Source organism: Mobula hypostoma, chromosome 3 (genome assembly GCF_963921235.1).
Source record: "Mobula hypostoma chromosome 3, sMobHyp1.1, whole genome shotgun sequence".
In the NCBI taxonomy this organism is placed as follows: Eukaryota; Metazoa; Chordata; class Chondrichthyes; order Myliobatiformes; family Myliobatidae; genus Mobula; species Mobula hypostoma.
This window is the reverse complement of record NC_086099.1, coordinates 12,775,233-12,795,575: the sequence shown is the minus strand read 5'-3', so window position 1 is coordinate 12,795,575 and position 20,343 is coordinate 12,775,233. Positions and strand designations below refer to the sequence as shown.

The window sequence follows — 20,343 nt, the reverse complement described above, 5'->3', positions numbered from 1 at the left end:
TTTATTCCTTGTAACACAGAAGATTAAGAGGAGATTTGATAGAGGTATACAAAATTATGAGGGATCTAGACAGGGTAAATGTATGCAAGCTTTTACCATTGAGGTTGGATGGGATTATAACCAATGTCCTGGTTTAAGGGTGAAAGGTGAAAAGTTTAAGAGGAACATGAGAGGAAATATCTTCATTCAGAGGGTCATAAGAGTGTGAAACAAGCTACCAGCACAAGTGGTGCATGCGAACTCGATTTCAACACTTAAAAGAAGTTTGGATAGGTACATGGATGGTAGGGGTATGGAGGGCTATGGTCCCAGTGCAAGTTGATGGTAGTAGGCAGTTTAAATGGTTCAGCATGGACTAGATAGGCCATTTCTGTACTGTACAGTTCCATGACTCTAAGATGCCATGAGGTACCAGACAACTGGAGCAAATGCGGTACTCTTATTCAACAAGAGCAGTTGGGAAAGGCCAGGTAATTACAGGCAGTAATCAGTGCCAGAGAAAATGTTCTGAGGAACATTTAAATATGCGTTAAGAGACAAGTAGACTTATTGCTTTAGATTTATTTGTCACGTACATCAAAACATACAGTGAAATGCATCATTTTGCAACAACAACACAATCCAAGGATGTGCTGGTGGCAGCTTGCAAGTGTTGCCATGCTTCCAGTACCAAAAATGTATGCCTACAACTTACGAACCCTAACTCAAGCAACACACACAAAATGCTGGTGAACGCAGCATGCCAGGCAGCATCTATAGGAAGAAGCACAGTTGACGTTTCGGGCCGAGACCCTTCATCAGGACTAACTGAAGGAAGAGTTAGTAAGAGATTTGAAAGTGGGAGGGGGAGGGAGAGATCCAAAATGATAGGAGAAGACAGGAGGGGGAGGGATGGAGCAAAGGCTGGAAAATTGATTGGCAAAAGGGATACGGAGCTGGAGGAGGGAGAGGACCATGGGATGGGAGGCCTGGGGAGAAAGAAAGGGGGAGGGGAGCACCAGAGGAAGATGGAGAGCAGGCAAGGAGTTATTGTGAGAGGGACAGAGAGAGAGAAAAAAACGATGGATGGGTGGATGGATGAATAAATAAATAAATAAATAAATAAATACGGGATGGGGTAAGAAGGGGAGGAGGGGGCATTAATGGAAATTAGAGTAATCAATGTTAATGCACCCTAACTCATATCTCTTTGTAATGTGGGAGAAAGCAAAAGCACCCAGAAGAAGCCCACCAGTCACAAGAAGAATGTACAAACTTCTCGTAGACAGCGCTGAGTATTGAGCCAATATGTCTTCTATTTGAACCCAAGAAAAAGTCACAGACTGGCAGGCCAGATCTTCTTGGATATCTTCAGCACCAGGGTTACACAAGATTTCATGCTCTGATCAGCAAGGATATATGGAGACACTTAAAAACTATTAACGTCATTTATAACAATATGCCTCTTTAGCACTTAGTTACTTTTTGGACCTTGCTACTGGAGTTGAGGATGTGTCGACAGAGAAAGGTCACTTGCATTAAACCAGAGGTTCCCAACCTGGGATTGACGAACCCCTTGGTTAATGGTAAGGGTCCCATGGCATTAAAAATTTGGGAAGCCCTGCAGTGGACCCATGTAATTGCAGGCATCTGGGAATCATGAGAAGTGAATGCTGGAAACGGTTCTGGACAGTAGTCCCAGTTGTAACATGAACAAAGTCACCAAAGAAAACACTGAAGATAATAGACTTAGAAGTATTTTATACAACAAAAGCGAGTAGCAGGCAACATATTGAGACCCTTTCAGAGGAAGAGGCCTGTTCGACTCAATATTACATAACATTTTATGTGCTAAAGATCAAAAGACAATTCTATAGTCACAATGGATCTACAATGCTTCCTTTGAATAACAAATAGTTTTCACAAACCTCTTTCTTCATGCCCAAAGTCCAGATACCCAAAATAAATGTTAATCAGCATCGTCTGGCTTGCAATCAACTCCAGAAAAACTACTGTTCAGGGCTGCATTTTAAATTCAATCTACAATTCACATTCATGTCTGAAGATTGGTTGCTGGTGAAAATAATATTTGCTATATTCCCTAACTCCAGAATACATCCTAACAGTCCCAAGTAATATTCAGCCTCACAATACTTAATTTAAAGCAGTCTTACTCTATACTTATAACAAATCTATGTTACAGCACCTTGTGTATTTATTCATTTCAAAGCAAACCATCAGATGACAAAAAAAGCTGCATCAATGGACACGATACAAAACACTTGCAAATCAGCAGGAATCAAAACAGTATTCCATCACCTAATCAGCTTAGCACAATCCTACCTCTAAACACCGATCTTGCCATCTCCGAGCCAACATCTCCAGAAGCGGAGGTCGGAAATTGTTCTGTCCAAGGTGATCAGGAAGCATGACACAATGCATGGCTGCAAGCTGACTCCAACCTATGGAAGCAGAACAAGTGTTTTGTTAATGACAGAATTAAGAAGCATTGACTATTGATCTAAATTTCAGCAAGTTTAATAGTCTGGTGCACAGTTCATTCAAAATGATATTTCAATAATTACAGTCAGCTGAAATTACTGTTGCCTTGGTCATCATTAACATTTCCCTTATCTTGAAAAAGGTTCCAAAATACTTTTCAGTGAAAACATACTTAAACCCATTTGAAATAATTATTTACTTTTAATGCAAATATATTTGGCAATAAGTGGAAGTATGCAACTTTTTAATTTTTTTTCCAAGATAAAGATCAACACAAACTAACAGGGATCCAAACCAACACACACAAAATGCTGGAGGAACTCAGCAGGTCAGGCAGCATCTATGGAAATGAATAAACAGTTGATGTTTCAGGCCAAGATCCTTCCTCAGGACTGGAAAGGGAGGGGAAAGACACCAGAATAAAAAGGTGGGGAAGTGGAAGGTGATAGGTGAAGACAGGTGGATGGGAAAGGTAAAGGGGTGGAGAGAAGGAATCTGACTGGACAGGAGAGTAGTTGATAGGAGAAAAGGAAGGATGAGGAGATCCTGGAGGAGATGATAGGCAAAGTGAGAAGAGATAAGAGGCTATAGTATTGAATAGAAGAAGAGGGGAGGGGAAGGGAATTTTTGGAAGGAAAAAAATCAATATTCAAGCTGCAAACACGAGGAAATCTGCAGATGCTGGAATTTCAAGCAACACACATAAAAGTTGCTAGTGAATGCAGCAGGCCAGGCAGCATCTATATGAAGAGGTACAGTCGACGTTTCGGCCGAGACCCTTCGTCAGGACTAACTGAAAGAAGAGCTAGTAAGAAATTTGAAAGTAGGAGGGGGAGGGGGAGATCCGAAATGATAGGAGAAGACAGGAGGGGAAGGGATGGAGCCAAGAGCTGGACAGTTGATTGGCAAAAGGGATATGAGAGAATCATGGGACAGGAGGTCCGGGGAGAAAGAAAAGGGGGAGGGGGAGAAAAAACTAGAGGATGGGCAAGGGGTATAGTGAGAGGGACAGAGGGAGAACAAGGGGAGAGAGAGAGAGAGAGAGAGAGAATGTATGTCTATAAATAAATAACGGATTGGGTACGAGGGGGAGGTGGGGCATTAGAGGAAGTTAGAGAAGTCAATGTTCATGCCTTCAGGTTGGAGGCTACCCAGACGGAATACAAGGTGTTGTTCCTCCAACCTGAGTGTGGCTTCATCTTTACAGAAGAGGAGGCCATGGATAGACATATCAGAATGGGAATGGGACGTGGAATTAAAACGTATGACCACTGGGAGATCCTGCTTTCTCTGGCGGACAGAGCGTAGGTGTTCAGCGAAACAATCTCCCAGTCTGTGTCGGGTCTCGCCAATATATAGGTCACATCGGGAGCACCGGACACAGTATATCACTCCAGCCGACTCACAGGTGAAGTGTCGCCTCACCTGGAAGGAGTGTCTGGGGCCCTGAATGGTGGTAAGGGAGGAAGTGTAAGGGCATGTGTAGCACTTGTTCCGCTTACAAGGATAAGTGCCAGGAGGGAGATCAGTGGGGAGGGATGGGGGGGACAAATGGACAAGGGAGTCACGTAGGGAGCGATCCCTGCGGAAAGCGGGGGGGGGGGAAGGGAAAGATGTGCTTAGTGGTGGGATCCCGTTGGAGGTGGCGGAAGTTACGGGAGGATAATATGTTGGACCCGGAGGCTGGTGAGGTGGTAGGTGAGGACAAGGGGAACCCAATTCCTAGTGGGGTGGCGAGAGGCTGGAGTGAGAGTAGATGTGTGTGAAATGGGGGAGATGCGTTTGAGAGCAGCGTTGATGGTGGAGGAAGGGAAGCCCCTTTCTTTAAAAAAGGAGGACATCTCCTTCGTCCTGGAATGAAAAGCCTCATCCTGAGAGCAGATGTGGCGGAGACAGAGGAATTGCGAGAAGGGGATAGCATTTTTGCAAGAGACAGGGTGAGAAGAGGAATAGTCCAGATAGCTGTGAGAGTCAGTAGGCTTATAGTAGACATCAGTAAATAAGCTGTCTCCAGAGACAGAGACAGAAAGATCCAGAAAGGGGAGGGAGGTGTCGGAAATGGACCAGGTAAACTTGAGGGCAGGGTGAAAGTTGGAGGCAAAGTTAATGAAGTCAATGAGCTCTGCATGCATGCAGGAAGCAGCGCCAATGCAGTCGTCAATGTTGCGAAGGAAAAGTGGGGGACAGATACCAGATTACGTTTGGAACATAGATTGTTCCACAAAGCCAACAAAAAGGCAGGCATAGCTAGGACCCATACGGGTGCCCATGGCTACACCTTTAGTTTGTAGGAAGTGGGAGGAGCCAAAGGAGATAGTATTAAGAGTAAGGACTAATTCCGCTAGATGGAGGAGAGTGGTGGTAGAGGGGAACTGGTTAGGTCTGGAATCCAAAAAGCAGAAAGCTTTGAGGCCTTCCTGGTGGGAGATGGAGGTATATAGGGACTAGACATCCATGGTGAAAATAAAGCGGTGGGGGCCAGGGAACTTAAAATCATTGAAAAAATTCAGAGCGGGGATAAAACAGTGTCGAGGTACGCAGAAGTGTGTTCAGTGGGGCAGGAGCAAGCTGAGACAATAGGTCTACCAGGATAGGCAGGTTTGTGGATCTTGGGTAGGAGGTAGAAACAGGAAGTGCGGGGTGTGGGAACTATAAGGTTGGTAGCAGTGGATGGGAGATCCCCTGAGCGGACTTAAGTCGGTGATGGTGTGGGAGACAATGGCCTGGTGCTCCTTAGTGGGGTCACGATCGAGGGGTAAATAAGAGGAGGTATCCGCGAGTTGTCGCTGTGCCTCGGCAAGGTAGATGTCAGTACACCAGACTACAACAGCAACCCCCTTATCAGCAGGTTTTATAGAAAGGTTAGGATTAGTTCGAAGGAAGTGGAGAGCAGAGCGTTCGGAAGGAGTGAGGTTGGAATGGGAACAAGGCGCGGTGAAGTCGAGATGGTTGATGTCCCGTTGGCAGTTAGCAATAAAGAGATCCAGAGCAGGCAGAAGACCAGAGCCGGGTGTCCATGACCCCGCCATCAGGTTGGCAGCTACCCAGACGGAATACAAGGTGTTGCTCCTCCACCCTGAGAGTGGCGTCATCTTGGCACAAGAGGAGGCCATAAACTGACATATCAAAACAGGAATGGGAATTGGAATCAAAATGTTTGGCCACGAGTATGTTCCGCTTTTGGTGGCTGGAGCTGAGATACTCAATGAATCAGTCCCTCAATTTACAACAGGTCTCACCAAGGTAGAGGAGGTCGCATCAGGAGCACCGATGTTGCCCAAGTCAACAAACAAACCTAATTAGATCTAAAATTGTGAAAATTACTGATAATGGGAAACTAATTCATCAGTTATACCATGGCAATCTTGTTAAGTACAGCAGTGACAAAATCAGGTGTAGTCCAGATAATTAATGCACAAATTTGACAAAATACTCAGCAGGGATTATGAAACATTATTCAGCCATAATTATCTTCAATTTTTTATATTTGCATCAGTAATTATACTTTCATATCTTATTTGACCAATTCTTAACAAGATTACTAAAATGGAAATCTAAGGATCTCTGATGTCTTGAAATAATTTCCAGTACAATTCTAACTACAGATTTCTTTTAAATCATTGAAAATGATATTAAAAGGAACAGAGTTCTATATTTTCTGGTGTAATTTAGTTCCCCTTGTTACCATATCTCATGTTTTAAAACTTGTCTTTAAAAGGCAATCTGACAGACATTTGAAAATGATTATTTCAAACTGGCAAATTACGCACTTTTTTGTGTGCAGATTCTCTGCCTAATGTGACTAAAATGATATTACATTTTTTTGCATCCGAAGTCAAAATGTGTAATTTCTGAAAAATGTTAAGCAAGGGGCAGTTGAACTATGTCACTCATTACACTATGTCTATTGTTTGGCCAATAAACATCTCCTTTTGGCACTTGTGATAGTTTTGGATGTTTGTGTGTGGATGCCAGCACTAGAAATATTTCTTTCAGTATCAGAATTAATCTAATGCCTATTATATACTGAATTTTAATGAATAAAAACACTACTTTATTTCCTCAAATAGGTAAAGAAAGATTCATCAACAACTTATCCTACTGCAAGAACACTAAGCAGATTCTCTCCTGCGTGGATGCACTTACCTGTGAGTGAATAAAGCTGCATGGAAAATAGCTAATGAAATTAAAATAAATTTTGTTAAGGTATTAGAGAGGGAGGAGAATACCTTCATTTACTGAGGGGCAGCTATGTAAAACAGTGCCAGAGCAGACAGCCTCATTGACAGCAACAGCAGCTTGGAGAGGAAAAGGAAGACAGAAAAGAGAAGCAGAGTAACTTTTAGAGGATAAAATAAAAATAGTAGCATTAGTAAGAATGGAAAAAATGAAACAATAAAGCTATATTATAATGAGTTTTATCTAAAGCAGTGTAAAATTTGCATTGAGGAGAATTCCCAATGATTTCAACCAAAAGATCTTTAAAAATAAGCAAGACATTCTTAACACTTGTTGTTTTCCTTTGAAGCTCTTAAAGTATTGGCATATAATAAAATATTTAGCAAAATTTAAACAATATGCATCAGAAAGTACCTGAACGCTAAAACTTTCTTCTTAATCTATCTAGTAATTAACATTGCAGATATGTAACTGAAGTTGCATTTGTGCAAAAATTGCAGTGTGTTTTCTTCACATGCAAGTTCTTTTAAACTCTTTTTGAGACCAAAAGCAATTTATTTTGGAATCCATTTTTATTCAGAGGTAACATTATTTATATAAACCTGAATTGCATATAGTAGGATTTTAGTGACTTTTATTTCATCCCTGAATTGAATACTTTGACCCATTCCTAACTGTACATAAACCATTTGAAGGAAGGGAAATAAAGAGACAACATTCTATCTAAAATCTTTCTTCTGGGGATATTTAGCATAGCAGTTAGTGATTGGGGTTCAATTCCTTCCTTTGTCCGTGAGGAGTTTGTACGCGTTCCCCGTGGCCATGTGCATTTCCTCCAGGTGCTCCGGTTTCCTCCCACATTCCAAAAAGACACAAGCAATAGTAAGAGTAAGCAAATTGTGGAAATATTATGTTATTGCTGGAAGCATTGGTAACATTTGCAGGCTACCACCAGTTCAAATTCGTGCTGAGTTGGTCAATGACGCAAACACATTTCACTGTATAGTTTGTTGTTTCAATGTACATATGACAAATAAAGCTAATCTAATCTAAAATCACATGTAAAATGCATTATTTTCATCTTCCTTGAAGTTCTGCATAAGCCATTTTCTCTGATCTTTAAGCATCTGTTGTAGACAGTAGTACATACTGATTGTATATGTTCAAAGGCATGCATTTGTTTTCACTATTTCCCCTTCAGTTTAGATTGTTGGCGAGTTGGAACATCCAACTAATGGCATCAGTCTCAAGGCAGTTTCTCAGTTTTTCAGTTTTTATGCTTCATCAGGGATTCCGAACCTGGAGTCCACGGACCCTTTGGATATGATAGGGGTCCATAACATAAAAAAGGTTGAGAACCCCTGACATAGAAACTTAAAATAATGTTTGGGTGAAAACCATCAAGCATCACCCTAACATGAATATTAAAGAAACATTCAAACAAATTGAATATTATTGTTCTTGGAACAACATTCATAGGTTTAGAATCACATTCAAGTCGTGTTAATAAAAGTAATTTGCACTTTCATTGTAATTTTATCTTATTCACTGATTATAAAATTAAATAGCACAGACACCAAGTCTTTCGACCCACTTTGAAAAGTCACGTGAAGGCCAAGTCAATGGGTATATTTAAAGTGTAGGTTGATAGGTTCTTGATTAGTAAGGGCATCAAATGTTAGGGAGAGAAGGCAAGAAAATGGGGCTGACAGGGACAATAAATCAGAGTAATACTGTTTTGTTTGGCTGTATTCATGAGGATTTGTGTATGTATGAATGACAATTCAACTTAATCTTGAAACAAATCAGCCATGATTGAATGGTGGAGCAGACTCAATGGGCTGAATGGCCTAATTCTGCTCCGATGTCATATGGTTTTGCTCATGTCGAACATGGGACCTTTCTATTCTAATTCCATTTGCCCACATCCACTCCATATCCCTTCCAAGCTTTCCCTCTCCAAATACCTGTTCAAATAACGTTCCCAAGTTCTAATTGTTTCTGACTCCACTACCTCCTTTGCCAGGTAGTTCCCAGATATTCATCACATTCTGTGGAAACACTTAAATTCAGATCACCATTAAACTTCTCCTCTTCCACCTTATTCTGGGCCTTCTGGTTTTTGATGACTCTGCCCTGGGAAAAAGATTATCTATGCTGCTCAGGATTTTATAAAACACAATAAGATCATCCTCTCAGCCTCCTATATTCCAAAAAGAATAAATGAGGTCAATCTAGTCTGTTTTATAGCATCAGCCCTCCATTCCATCTGCACTCTCTCTATTGCCACCATATGCTGTGTGAGTGATCTAATCTATCTTTATAGCATCAGCTCTCCATTCCAAGCAATCTCCACTGCATCCTCTCTATTACTACACACATATAGAGCTGTACTCAATCTGTACAGACCTCTAATCGCCTCTATAATTGTGTGAAAAGTAAAGTACCATTAAACAGTTTAAAGCCATCAAATGTTGCTGTTCAGAGAAACCTGGGTGTCTTCTAACTAGAAAACCCAAAGAGCAAGCATTTTATAATCAATAAATAAGGTAAAATTACGACATAACTACAAAAGCAAGTGGCGCAAATGTTGAAGATAGCAAAGAGAATATGGATGTTTTTGCACTGGGGATGAAGTACAGGAAGCTTTGCCACAACTATACACAGGATGTTGGTGAGCTTGCACCTGAGGAATGTACAGTTTTCATACAGGTCATACCCTCTCCTCACTACTAACATTGGACCTGACCAGTGACCTAGTCAGGTCACTCCTCTGAGTGCTACTGATACCATGTATCCCAGTACTACCGGTCGCATGGTCGGCGACTAAACCAGCTCCCCCACCAGGTTTGCCTGGTAAGGAGGGTGGCTCGACACCCTGCAGGACAAAAAACAAGACCCCTCAAAGGGCGGATGAACCCTCTACCCTCTCGTAGGATCAACGACCATCTAGCAAACACGTGCCGTGAAGCGCGGAAAGGGCATCCCTTGCATCGAAGACTGGTCTGGCCATTCACTGCAATAGAACTTCCCCCAGCTGTCTTGGACCCCACCATGCCGCTGGATCCAGGAGGGGATGTCGAGAGGGTGGGTCTGGACCTATGCAACCCCCTACGCACCTAAAATCCACTCACACACACACTGTTCCTTTCTGAGGAGTGGGGGACCAACCCACTAACTGACCGAAAGGAACCAACATCATCCTATGGGATGGATAGCCAGAGAGAGAGAGAAACTAACATTGGGCAGGAGTTTAGGAGCCTTGGGTCCCACACCACAGGACCACCATGTTCAGCAACAATTACCAGGTTCCTGAACCCACGTGGATAACTTTGCTCACCACATCTCTGAACTGATTCCACAACCTACAGACTCACTTTCAAGGACTCAACGACTCATGCTCTCTCAGTAATATTTTCCTGTAAATGCCTGCAAGAAAATTAATCTTCAGTTAGTATATAATAACATATACGTACTTTGATAATAAATTTTACATTGACTTCCTTATTGATGAGCGGATTTAGTTACCAGGAACAGCACAATTAAGGTTCACTGATCAAGATGAGGTGCTCATCTGATAAAGTTCAAAGTTTAAAGTAAATTTATTGTCAAAGTTCACATATGTCACCATATACTTTCCTGAGATTCATTTTTTTCACAGGCATTCACAGTAAAACAAAGTACAATAGAATCATTGAAAAACTACAAAGTCTGAAGAATCAACCAATATGCAAAAGAAGACAAACAGCAAATACAAAAAAAATAAATACATAATACTGAGAAGATGAGTTGCAGAGTCTTTGTTTTCAGTATTATTTATTTACATGTTTTACTTCTTTTATTTGTATTTGCCCGCTTTGTCACAGCAGAAAATAGGCCTAAACTCAATAGTTCTGAACAGAGAGAATGCTATTCAAAAATGCAAGAGTCTAACAGCATTTATCTGGGGAAATACTGTGAGGATTTGTCAGCAGGTGGGTAAATTAAAACAAGGGAACAAAATTTCGTTGCCACTTATGACTGCCATGAGGAGAAACTACTTCCCTCACAGTACTGTGAATCACTGGCATTCTCTCCCCCAGAGAGCTATTGATGCCAAATCACTAGGCATTTTGCCGCAATAGGCTGCTTTTTGCATTACTGGGAAATCTAAGATTCTGAAATCCGGGTAGGAAAATGGAGTTAAGATCACAAATTGGGTTAACTGTGACCTCACTGAACAATCTGACAGGCTCATGGGGCTATTTAGTCTCCTACTGCCATTTCTTATACGCATCCTCTCAAATATTGCTTCAAATCTAGTTACAATTTTAGGCTGATTTTTCTCTGTTTAATGAACAGACTATTGTATTTGTATACTAATAACAAAGTAATCTAAACAAAGGTGCTTAATTTCAACAACTAGAGAAATGTTGAATGTACATTCTCAGATATGCGTTAAATCTAATTTAAATTAGAAAAACTAGGCGCTAAAATGCCGAAATGAATAAAAAGAAAGAAGTAATTGTCATTTGGGATGATGTTTGATGAAGGAAATTTGATGAAATGAAATGAAATGAAACAAATCGAAAACTGAATTAATTTCAAACACTTAAAAGTAATCAATTTACAAGTCAGGCATAAATCAACAATTTTATGAGAAAAGCATTAGCAATAGTAAATAGAAATGGCATGCTATAAAGTGTGCAATCTCCACCTCAACTGAAAAGTCAACTTTCCCAGATGACCATGAAACAGCTGGCTAAAGTCTTGGCCAGATACATGAAAATCCAGAATCACAATCAGATTTAATATCACTGGCATACGTTGTTAAATTTGTTAACTTTGTGGCAGCTGTAAAATGCAATATATCGTAATAGATTTTAAAAATCTGTGAATTACAGTATATATATTGTTACGAGAATACACTTAAAATTAAGATGTTTGCTGGCCTGGGCTAGCATCAGTGGCATCAGCAGTTGGTCTGCCACCTGCCCTCAGGGGAAGGAGAGATAAGGAACAATGGAGCAGCGTCTGGAGATGTGTAATGAAGGGACGGGGGAGGGAGAGCTGTCTGGAGCGGCTCCCCCCTTTGAACCCTGAACTCTTTGAAGTGATGGACAGGCGATACCCCAGCAGGGGGATAAAAAGGGGACAGGTTCGCTAAGATAGACACACACGCCACCCGAGGTAACAAGACCCTGGAAGCGGTGCGCCTCTCACGAGTGGGTGAGAAGTGCCAGACAACGACAAGGGTGGAAAGGTACGATCAGCGGGAACCCGGTGTGTGTCCGCCCTTGCCTGGGTGCCGGGTTCACTGCAGAGGATCGACCGCATCTGGAGGAGGGGTCACAGTCGGTGACCTCAGGTGACATCACCAAGGACCCGCCCAAAAGCTGTTTGTGAGCCATCTCGCTGGTCTGTGAGTGAAGCTGTGCTGAATGATGAGTTGTTCCTATTCTATCTCTCTCTTCCCCCACGTTGTCCACCGCCATGGCAACGATTACTGCGAACTGAACTACTAACTGGACTGAACTTTGAGTCATTTTGAAATTGGTCATTTACCCCTAGACAACGATAGAGCTTGATTGATGCTGTTATCTTAATTCTGTGCACATGTGCGTTTATCATCGCTGAACTGTTGCATTTATTATCCTTTCGATTAATGTGTTGCTTGTTTCTTTAATAAAACTTTCTTAGTTCTAGTACTCCAGACTCCAACTGAGTGATCCATTTCTGCTGGTTTGGCAACCCAGTTACGGGGTACGTAACAATATATATATATTTAAATAATTAAATTACATTAGATGCAACACTGTGCCTCATAGGAAGTCATTCCTGCCTGTGGCCATCAAACTTTACAACTCCTCCCTTGAAGAGTCAGACACTCTGAGCCAATACGCTGGTCCTGGACTTACTTCCATCTGGCATAATTTACATATTATTATTTAATTATTTATGGTTTTATATTGCTATATCTATACTCTATTCTTGGTTGGTGCAACTGTAACAAAACCCAATTTCCCTCGGGATCAATAAAGTATGACTATGACAAAGAAAGTAAAAAAGTAGTGAGGTAGTGTTCATGAGTTCAAGTCCATTCACAAATCATATGGCAGAGGGGAAGAAGCTGTTCCTGAATTACTGAGTGGTGTACCTTCACATTTCTGTACCTTCTGCCTGATGGTAGCAATGAGAAAAGGGCATGTCCTGCGTGATGGGGGTACCATTTCTACCATACCTTCACATTCAAGATTCAAGACTGTTTATTGTCACTTCCAGTACACAAGTAAAGGAAAACAACATAATTGTTACTCTGGATCTGATGCACATCTTAAGATATACAATAATAAAAAAACAATTAAAAACAATTACACAAGAATAGCTTAAAGTGTATACATAGATTGAATGCATGTCCATAAGTGACACTAGTATCTGTACATTTCGTGATTCTGACAAGAAATGATAAAGCAGTGGTGGTAGGGGGTGTGGAAGGGTGAGTAGTGGGTGGAACTGTTGATCAGCCTTATTGCTTGGGGAAAGTAACTGTTTTTGAATCTGGTGGTCCTGGTCTGAACTTTAACTCCTCATTGATGGAAGTGGGACAAAACGTCCATAAGCAGAGTGGGTAGGATGCTTCATGATGCTACTGGCCTTTTTCTGGAACATTTCATATATGCATTATGTCCTTGATGGCAGGTAGGCTGATGCCAGTGATACATTGGGCAGTTTTGACTATCCATTATAGTAGTTGCTATAATACAAACCCTTACTCAGTCACCTGGTTCAGTCGGTAGAAGAAGAGATCATGGTACATGATCATGGATAATGATCATTAAGGGATTTAGCAGTGGGAATATTATTTTCAATAACATTCAATGAAAACTACCGAGGACTGGAAACACTCTGGTTTTATTTATTTATTTAGAGCTACAGCACAGTAACAGACCCTTTCAGCCCATGATGCCCTATTACACCCATGTGACCAATTAACTAGTCCTGGGTATGACTCTCAACTGCAACCAGTGATGAGGCTCTGACTGGGCACTTTCAGAGCTTTGGGGAAAGTGGAGTTACCCCTTTGTCATTCATTGCTCCCGGGGCCGCTCTGACCCGGAACGGTAGCACCTGCAAGGGTTCCTGCTCAGGATATGAGCAAAGGCCAACAGCAGATCCGGCAGGTTCAGTAACTAAACTTATGACGGAGAAGGCGGATGAGCTACAACCTCAAATGTCAATGGCTATAGTATAGGTGGATGAACATTTGGGAAGAGAAATGGCGATTTCTTCAGTTCGCCCAACGGTAGGCAATAGCAAACCACCGTTGCTATTTGCTAAGAAAACCATGGTCAAACTCACAAAATGTATCACACAACAACAGTGTCAAGAAGATCTTCAAGACAATTCTGAAGATGCTTTGCTTGATGGGGTTGATTCTGGGCAGCAAGGGATCCCCGACCGTCATCAAGCTACTGCTCATAAAATTCATGTAACACAAAAGAAAGTTATTGCCACGTGGAATGTAAGAACCCTATATCAAGCAGGAAGATTGGGCAATGTGATAAATGAAATGGAAAGACTAAAGATTAACATCACGGGAATTAGCAAAGTTCGTTGGATAGGTGCTGGAAAATGTCAGATTAGAAATAAAACACTAGTTTATTCTTGTGGAACATCCCAGACTAATGGAGTAGGAATTCTTATGGATGAAAACATGGCAAAAAGTCTTTTAGGACACTGGGCAATATCAGAAAGAATGCTCCTTGTTAGATTCAGAGGAAACCTATTTGATTTAGCAATTATACAGGTATATGAACCAACAACAGATGGAACAAATGAGGATATAGATAAATTCTATGAAGAGCTTGAACAAGCAAAGAACGGATGCAAATCTCAAGATATTGTTATTGTCATGGGAGACCTAAATGTTGAAGTAGGACAAGGTGCTGATGGAAATACCATAGGAAAATTTGGACTGGGGAAAGAAATGAAAGGTAGAGAAATAGGTAGAATGGTGCAAGATGAAAAATCAGGTCATTATGAATACCTACTTTTAAAACCATCCAAGACACTTGTGGACCTGGAAAGGTCCAGGAGATAACACTAGAAATCAAATTGACTTTATTAATATAAACCAAAGATTTAGAAACTCAGTGACTCAATGCAAAACATATCCAATTGCAGACTGTAACAGTGACCATAACATGTAAAAGTCATGTAAAAGTAAAATTTAAAAAACTAAAGAAGCAAATACCTGAACAATCCCCTGACTACTTGCAATTAATTAAAGAAGAAAACTTAAGACAAAAATTTACAATTGAAGTAAGGAATAGGTTTCAAAGTCTAGAAATGGAATCTGTTGAAGATGATAGCAATCATGTAGAAATGAAATTTAACTCTCTAAAGGATGCCTTGATAGAATCAGCAGAGTCAGTGATTTCTAAAAAAGAAAAAAGCACAAAGAATAAATGGATGACAGATGAAATCAAAAATCTAATGGAAGAAAGGAGACGGAAGAAAGCAAATCCTATATAATATAAGTCCTTAGATAAAAAAGTTAAAAGCTTATGTCAAAAAGCCAAAGAAGAATGGTTAAACCAGGAATGTGAGCAAATAGAAAGAATCCCTATTACTGATCCAAAAAGGTTACATCAACAAATCAAAAATATCCCTGGTAAAAAGCTCTTCTGTTCTTCAGGTGGATGTTTGAAAGCAAAGGACGGTACCATTATCATGGAAAAAGATGAGATTATGAACAGATGGACTGAGTATATTCAGGAACTGTTTGAAGACGATTGAGGTGAAAAACCAGAAATTAAGAAAAACATTGAATGTCCAAGTACTTTAAAATCGCCATTCGTAATGCAATAAATAAAATGAAGAAAGGAAAGGCAGCAGGTCCTGATGAATTAGTAATAGAACAAATTATCGTTCTTGAAGATTATGGAATTGAAAAACTTACTGATTTAATCAATGACATTTATGAGACTGGAATAATACCAGAAGAGATGAAAAAAATCAGTATTTATCACTCTTCCTAAGAAAGCTGGAGCAATAGAATGTGAATTACATAGGACCATAAGTTTAATGAGCATATCACCAAAATACTTCTAAGAATTTTGATGACAAGAGCTAAAAGTAAGATACAAGCTGAAATAGGTAAAGAACAATGTGGTTTTGTGAAAGACAAAGGTACAAGAAATGCAATATTGATGTTAAGGATACTATCAGAACGAGCTATTCAAGTGCAAAAAGATTTGTTTGTTTTATCGACTACACAAAAGCATTTGATAAAGTGAAGCACAATAAGTTATTTGAAATATTACAGGAAACTCTAGATCTAGATTCGAAAGACCTCCGCCTGATCAGAAATCTGTACTGGGAACAAACTGCCGCCGTAAGAATAGATGGAGAAGTGAGTCAGTTTACGAAAATCAAGAGAGGCGTTAGACAAGGGTGTGTTTTCTCCCCTGATTTATTTAAGGTGTACAGTGAGACAATATTACAAAAATAAGAGACATCTTGGGAATCAAAGTTGGCAATGAAAACATCGATAATTTCACATATGCAGATGACACTGTGTTAATTGCAAGTACGGAGGAAGAACTACAAAACTTAATTGATATAATTGTTGAAGAAAGTGCAAAAATGGGTCTATCTATCAATTGCAAAAAGACAGAATGTATGGTGATATCCAAAAAGAAGGAGAATCCTATCTGCAGGCTGAGAATAAACGGGGAAGACATAAAACAAGTACAGAACTTTTGCTACTTAGAAAGCTGGGTGACATCAGATGGTAGATGTGACTTGGACATTAAAAGAAGAATAGGGACGGCAAAAGACACCTTTATGAGAATGAAGAGTATACTGACCAATACTAAACTAGGCATGACAACCCGCCTCAGAGTACTGAAATGTTACATTTATCCAGTTATGTTATATGGCTCAGAATGTTGGACAATATCTAGTAACATGAGGAAACGAATTATAGCAGCAGAGATGTGGGTTTTGAGGAGGATGCAAAGAATATCATGGACAAAACGAATATTTAACGAGGATGTCATGAACAGAGCAAACACAAAAAGAGAAATAAATGTATGAGATCATGAAAAAGCAACGTAACTTCATTGGCCATGTGATTAGGAAAGAGGAGTTAGAATGCACGGTAATTATGGGAAAGATTGAAGGGAAGAAAGCAAGAGGAAGGCAAAGAGAAATGATGATGGAGACAGCAGCCAGAGAACTGGAAATGAATACCAACAAATTGATCCACTTGACCCGAAACAGGAGTGTGTGGGCCATGGCAGTCAAAGCTCAAACTGGGCATGGCACCAGATGATGATGATGATGATGATGACAACGACCAGTTACCCTACCAACCCATATGTCTTTGGAAAGTGAGAGGAAACCTGTGTGGTCATGGGAAGAACATACAAGCTTCTAAAAGACAACAGCAGCAATTGAACACTGGTTGCTGGTATTAGTGTTATGCTAACTCCTATGCCACAGTAAGAATGAGAATAAAATTAGCCTTAATCTCATGACAGTGAAGCTGCAAAGAGAGAAGAGATGCACATTGAGATATTTCAATTTTAAATTGAAAGGTTTGGAAGGCCTTAGTTTAAAAATAACAATTGTCAAATGGCAAGACTTCTCTAGATCTATTTTCAGGAGTGCATGAGAGGATAAACAAAATGCTCAAGTTGATCAATTAGATAGTGTAAAGAGAAAATATTGCTTCAAGGGAGTTTAGCAGTTTATAATAGGCATGTTTACTTCAGATTAGAGAAACAAGGTTAAGTATGTACATGGATGAAGCACGAAAAAACTAACACAATACATCACATCAAAGGCTTCCTGCATGACTTGCTGTGTCACCTCTTTCATAGGCATATAGCCTTGTATAAACTTATATTTTAAAACACTAAATGAATTGTGAACAGTATTGTAACTATGAAGCCAATGTTGTGATTTTATTTGCACACTCTATACAGAGCTGCGTGCAGTCAAAGAGATACAGATCTGTACTCTTTGTCAAGTGAATTTTCATGTTCCTTTCAGATTATTTTTTAAACTGTATCCAAGTTAATCAAGCTCTCTAACTTATCTGATTTGTGAATAAGGCAACAATATGATCACAATGAACTCCATATCACTGCCTTGAAATTTGAATTACTTTACATAAGCAACCAGTCACAGTAAGATATATAAAAAAATTAAATCGGAACATGTTTGTTGGACTGACGGAGATTTGTAAGCTGTGCAAATCCCCAAAAGTAGAAAGTTGCTTGCTGTCAAAGAAAATACATTAACACATGCACATACAAGGGGGAAACAGAAAAGCATTCACAGTGAGTACGAGATTTAAGCAATAAATAAACAGCTGTACATTAATCACAGCACAAAGTAATAAAATAAATGTTGAAAATCTAGGAAACACTTGCTAGAGGTTAAGGATGAGGCTAAGATCAAAACTTAAATAGAGCTTGAGAGGATCACATGATGTAAAGTCACAAACTATTCGTTCACTGAGTATATGCCGTGTCCACAAACTATTACAAAATAAATATCAACACACACAAAATGCCAGAGGAACTCAGCAGGCCAGGTGACATCTAAGGAAAAAGAGTACAGTCGACGTTTCGGGCCAAGACCCTTCAGCCGAACGGTCCTGCTGAGTTCCTCCAGCTTCTTGTGTGTGTTGCTTGGCTTTCCAGCATCTGCAGATTTTCTCTTGTTTGTGACAAAAATGAACAGTCAATTAATTCACTGAGGTTATCAATCTCTACCTAAGTCACAAACTTAGAATCTTTTACATAATTCAATAGGTTTCTCTTCAGATCCCAAAACTTACACACCCTTGACATTTCTGTCATGAAGTTTGAAAGATTTTTGCCAAGGATATCAAGAGTTTATTTACATCAATTTCTTTTCTTTTCCCTTTTTTAATGATCTGATTGCTTTGTGTTTATTGATCTATATCCTTGAAGGATGGAAGAAAGAGTCACAAAGAGAGTGACCCCACAAGTAATAAACACACGAGATTCCCTGGAAATATAGAGTTACAGACGCAAAATGCCGAATGAACTTAGCAGGTCAGGCAGCATCAATGAAAAAAGAATGACGAGTCAACATCCTGCAAAGATCTCACAAATAAGGCTTGATCTACTGAGTGTTTCCAGCATTTTATTTTTTTTTATGATTTTCAACATCTGAAGGATTTTTGTTTTGATATGCATCACTTTTCAGAACGGTAACTTCCACAAATTGGTTGTTGACACAATTGATATATTTCAATGTATATTTTGATGCTTCAATGTACATATGACAAATAACCTCAAATATATAAAATAAATAAAACATATAAAGATTCTCCTTAATCTTACTTGCCAAGGACATTTCACATCCCCTTGTAGCCCTCAAAATTCCTGGTTTTAGTTGTTTCCTGTTTCCTTTATATTCCTCGACGGTCTTGTCTGATTTCAACTTCTAATATCTGATGTGTGCTCCCTTTTTCTTCTTAACTGAACTTATGATATCTCTCCTATTTCAAGTTGCCCAAACCTTGCCATCCTTTCATTCTCACAAGAAAGTACTGGATTGAGCTCTATCAACTGGCCTTTAAGACTTCCAAATGTCAAATGTGGATTTATCCTCAAACAACGGTTCATAAACTACTTTCTTCAGCTCCTCTTTAATACTGTTGTAATTAGCTTTCCTGCAATTTAGCACTTGACCCAGACCAATATCATCCATACCTAGAACTATCTAAGACTCAGGGAATTATGTTGCCAAATTGTTTCCCCACTGAAACTTTCAATTACTTGGTTCCATTTCATATCAGAGAATATACACAATATACAACCTGAAATTCTTTCACTTTGCAAACACCCTCGAAACAGAAGAAAACCTCCAAAGAATGAATGACAGAAAAACACTCAAGAACCCCAAAGCTCCCTGCCCCCTCCCACGCACAAGCAGCATCAACCCAGAATAAAATCAAATATTCACCCCATTCCTATTGGACAATCTACATTGGGTTTCAAGAAAACCTCTTCTAACAGCATTATTTTTGCTCCACCAATGGGGATTCCACAATCTGTATTCATTATGGGATGTTATAGGTGGAGAATTCAGAGGTGGGTGGTAAAATCGAATCACATGCTATCAAGGTAAATTTATTATCAAAATACACACTTCACCATATACAACCCTGAGACTCATTGTCTTGTGCACATACTCAACAAATCTATAGAATAGCAACTATAACAGCATTAATGAAAATGCTGAACAAAATATGCAAATAAATATAAATAAACAGCAATAAATACTGAGAACATGAGATAATGAGATAAAGACCCCTTAAAGTGAGATCATTGGTTGGAGGAACGTTTCAATGATGAGTCAAGTGAGTATAGCTATACCCTTTTATTCAAGATCCTGATGGTTGAGGGGTGAGTAACTATACTTGAACCTTGAAATTGTCATTAAAAAAGAGAAAGTAATACATGTCTTAGGGGGCAGAGAGTGGATAAATTTCCAGAGGTTGAAGAGATGTATCTTAGCCTCTCTGTGTGGCAATGGGGAAGACTGATGGGGTGGGCATGACTAATAAACTCAAAGCCCCTGGTGCAAAGGCAGTCCCAGTTAATATTGGGGAAGTTAAAATTAGCTACTACAATAATGCTGCTGTTTTTACATCTT

The 20,343-nt window shown here is 39.7% G+C and overlaps 1 protein-coding gene across 4 annotated transcripts in view; it reads right to left on the bottom strand.

Moving 5' to 3' along the window:
- The window catches only part of LOC134343857 (WD repeat-containing protein 7), a 627,641-nt gene that overhangs the window by 396,228 nt on the left and 211,070 nt on the right, over window positions 1-20,343 (bottom strand). For 2 of the 4 annotated variants that reach the window (XM_063042658.1, XM_063042660.1), the window contains 2 exons: window positions 6,711-6,779; window positions 2,323-2,441 (listed from right to left, as the gene is read on the bottom strand). In XM_063042658.1, coding sequence (XP_062898728.1) covers window positions 2,323-2,441; window positions 6,711-6,779 — 188 coding nt within the window. The remainder of the gene's footprint in view (window positions 1-2,322; window positions 2,442-6,710; window positions 6,780-20,343) is intronic. The other 2 variants (XM_063042659.1, XM_063042661.1) reach the window with 1 other exon arrangement.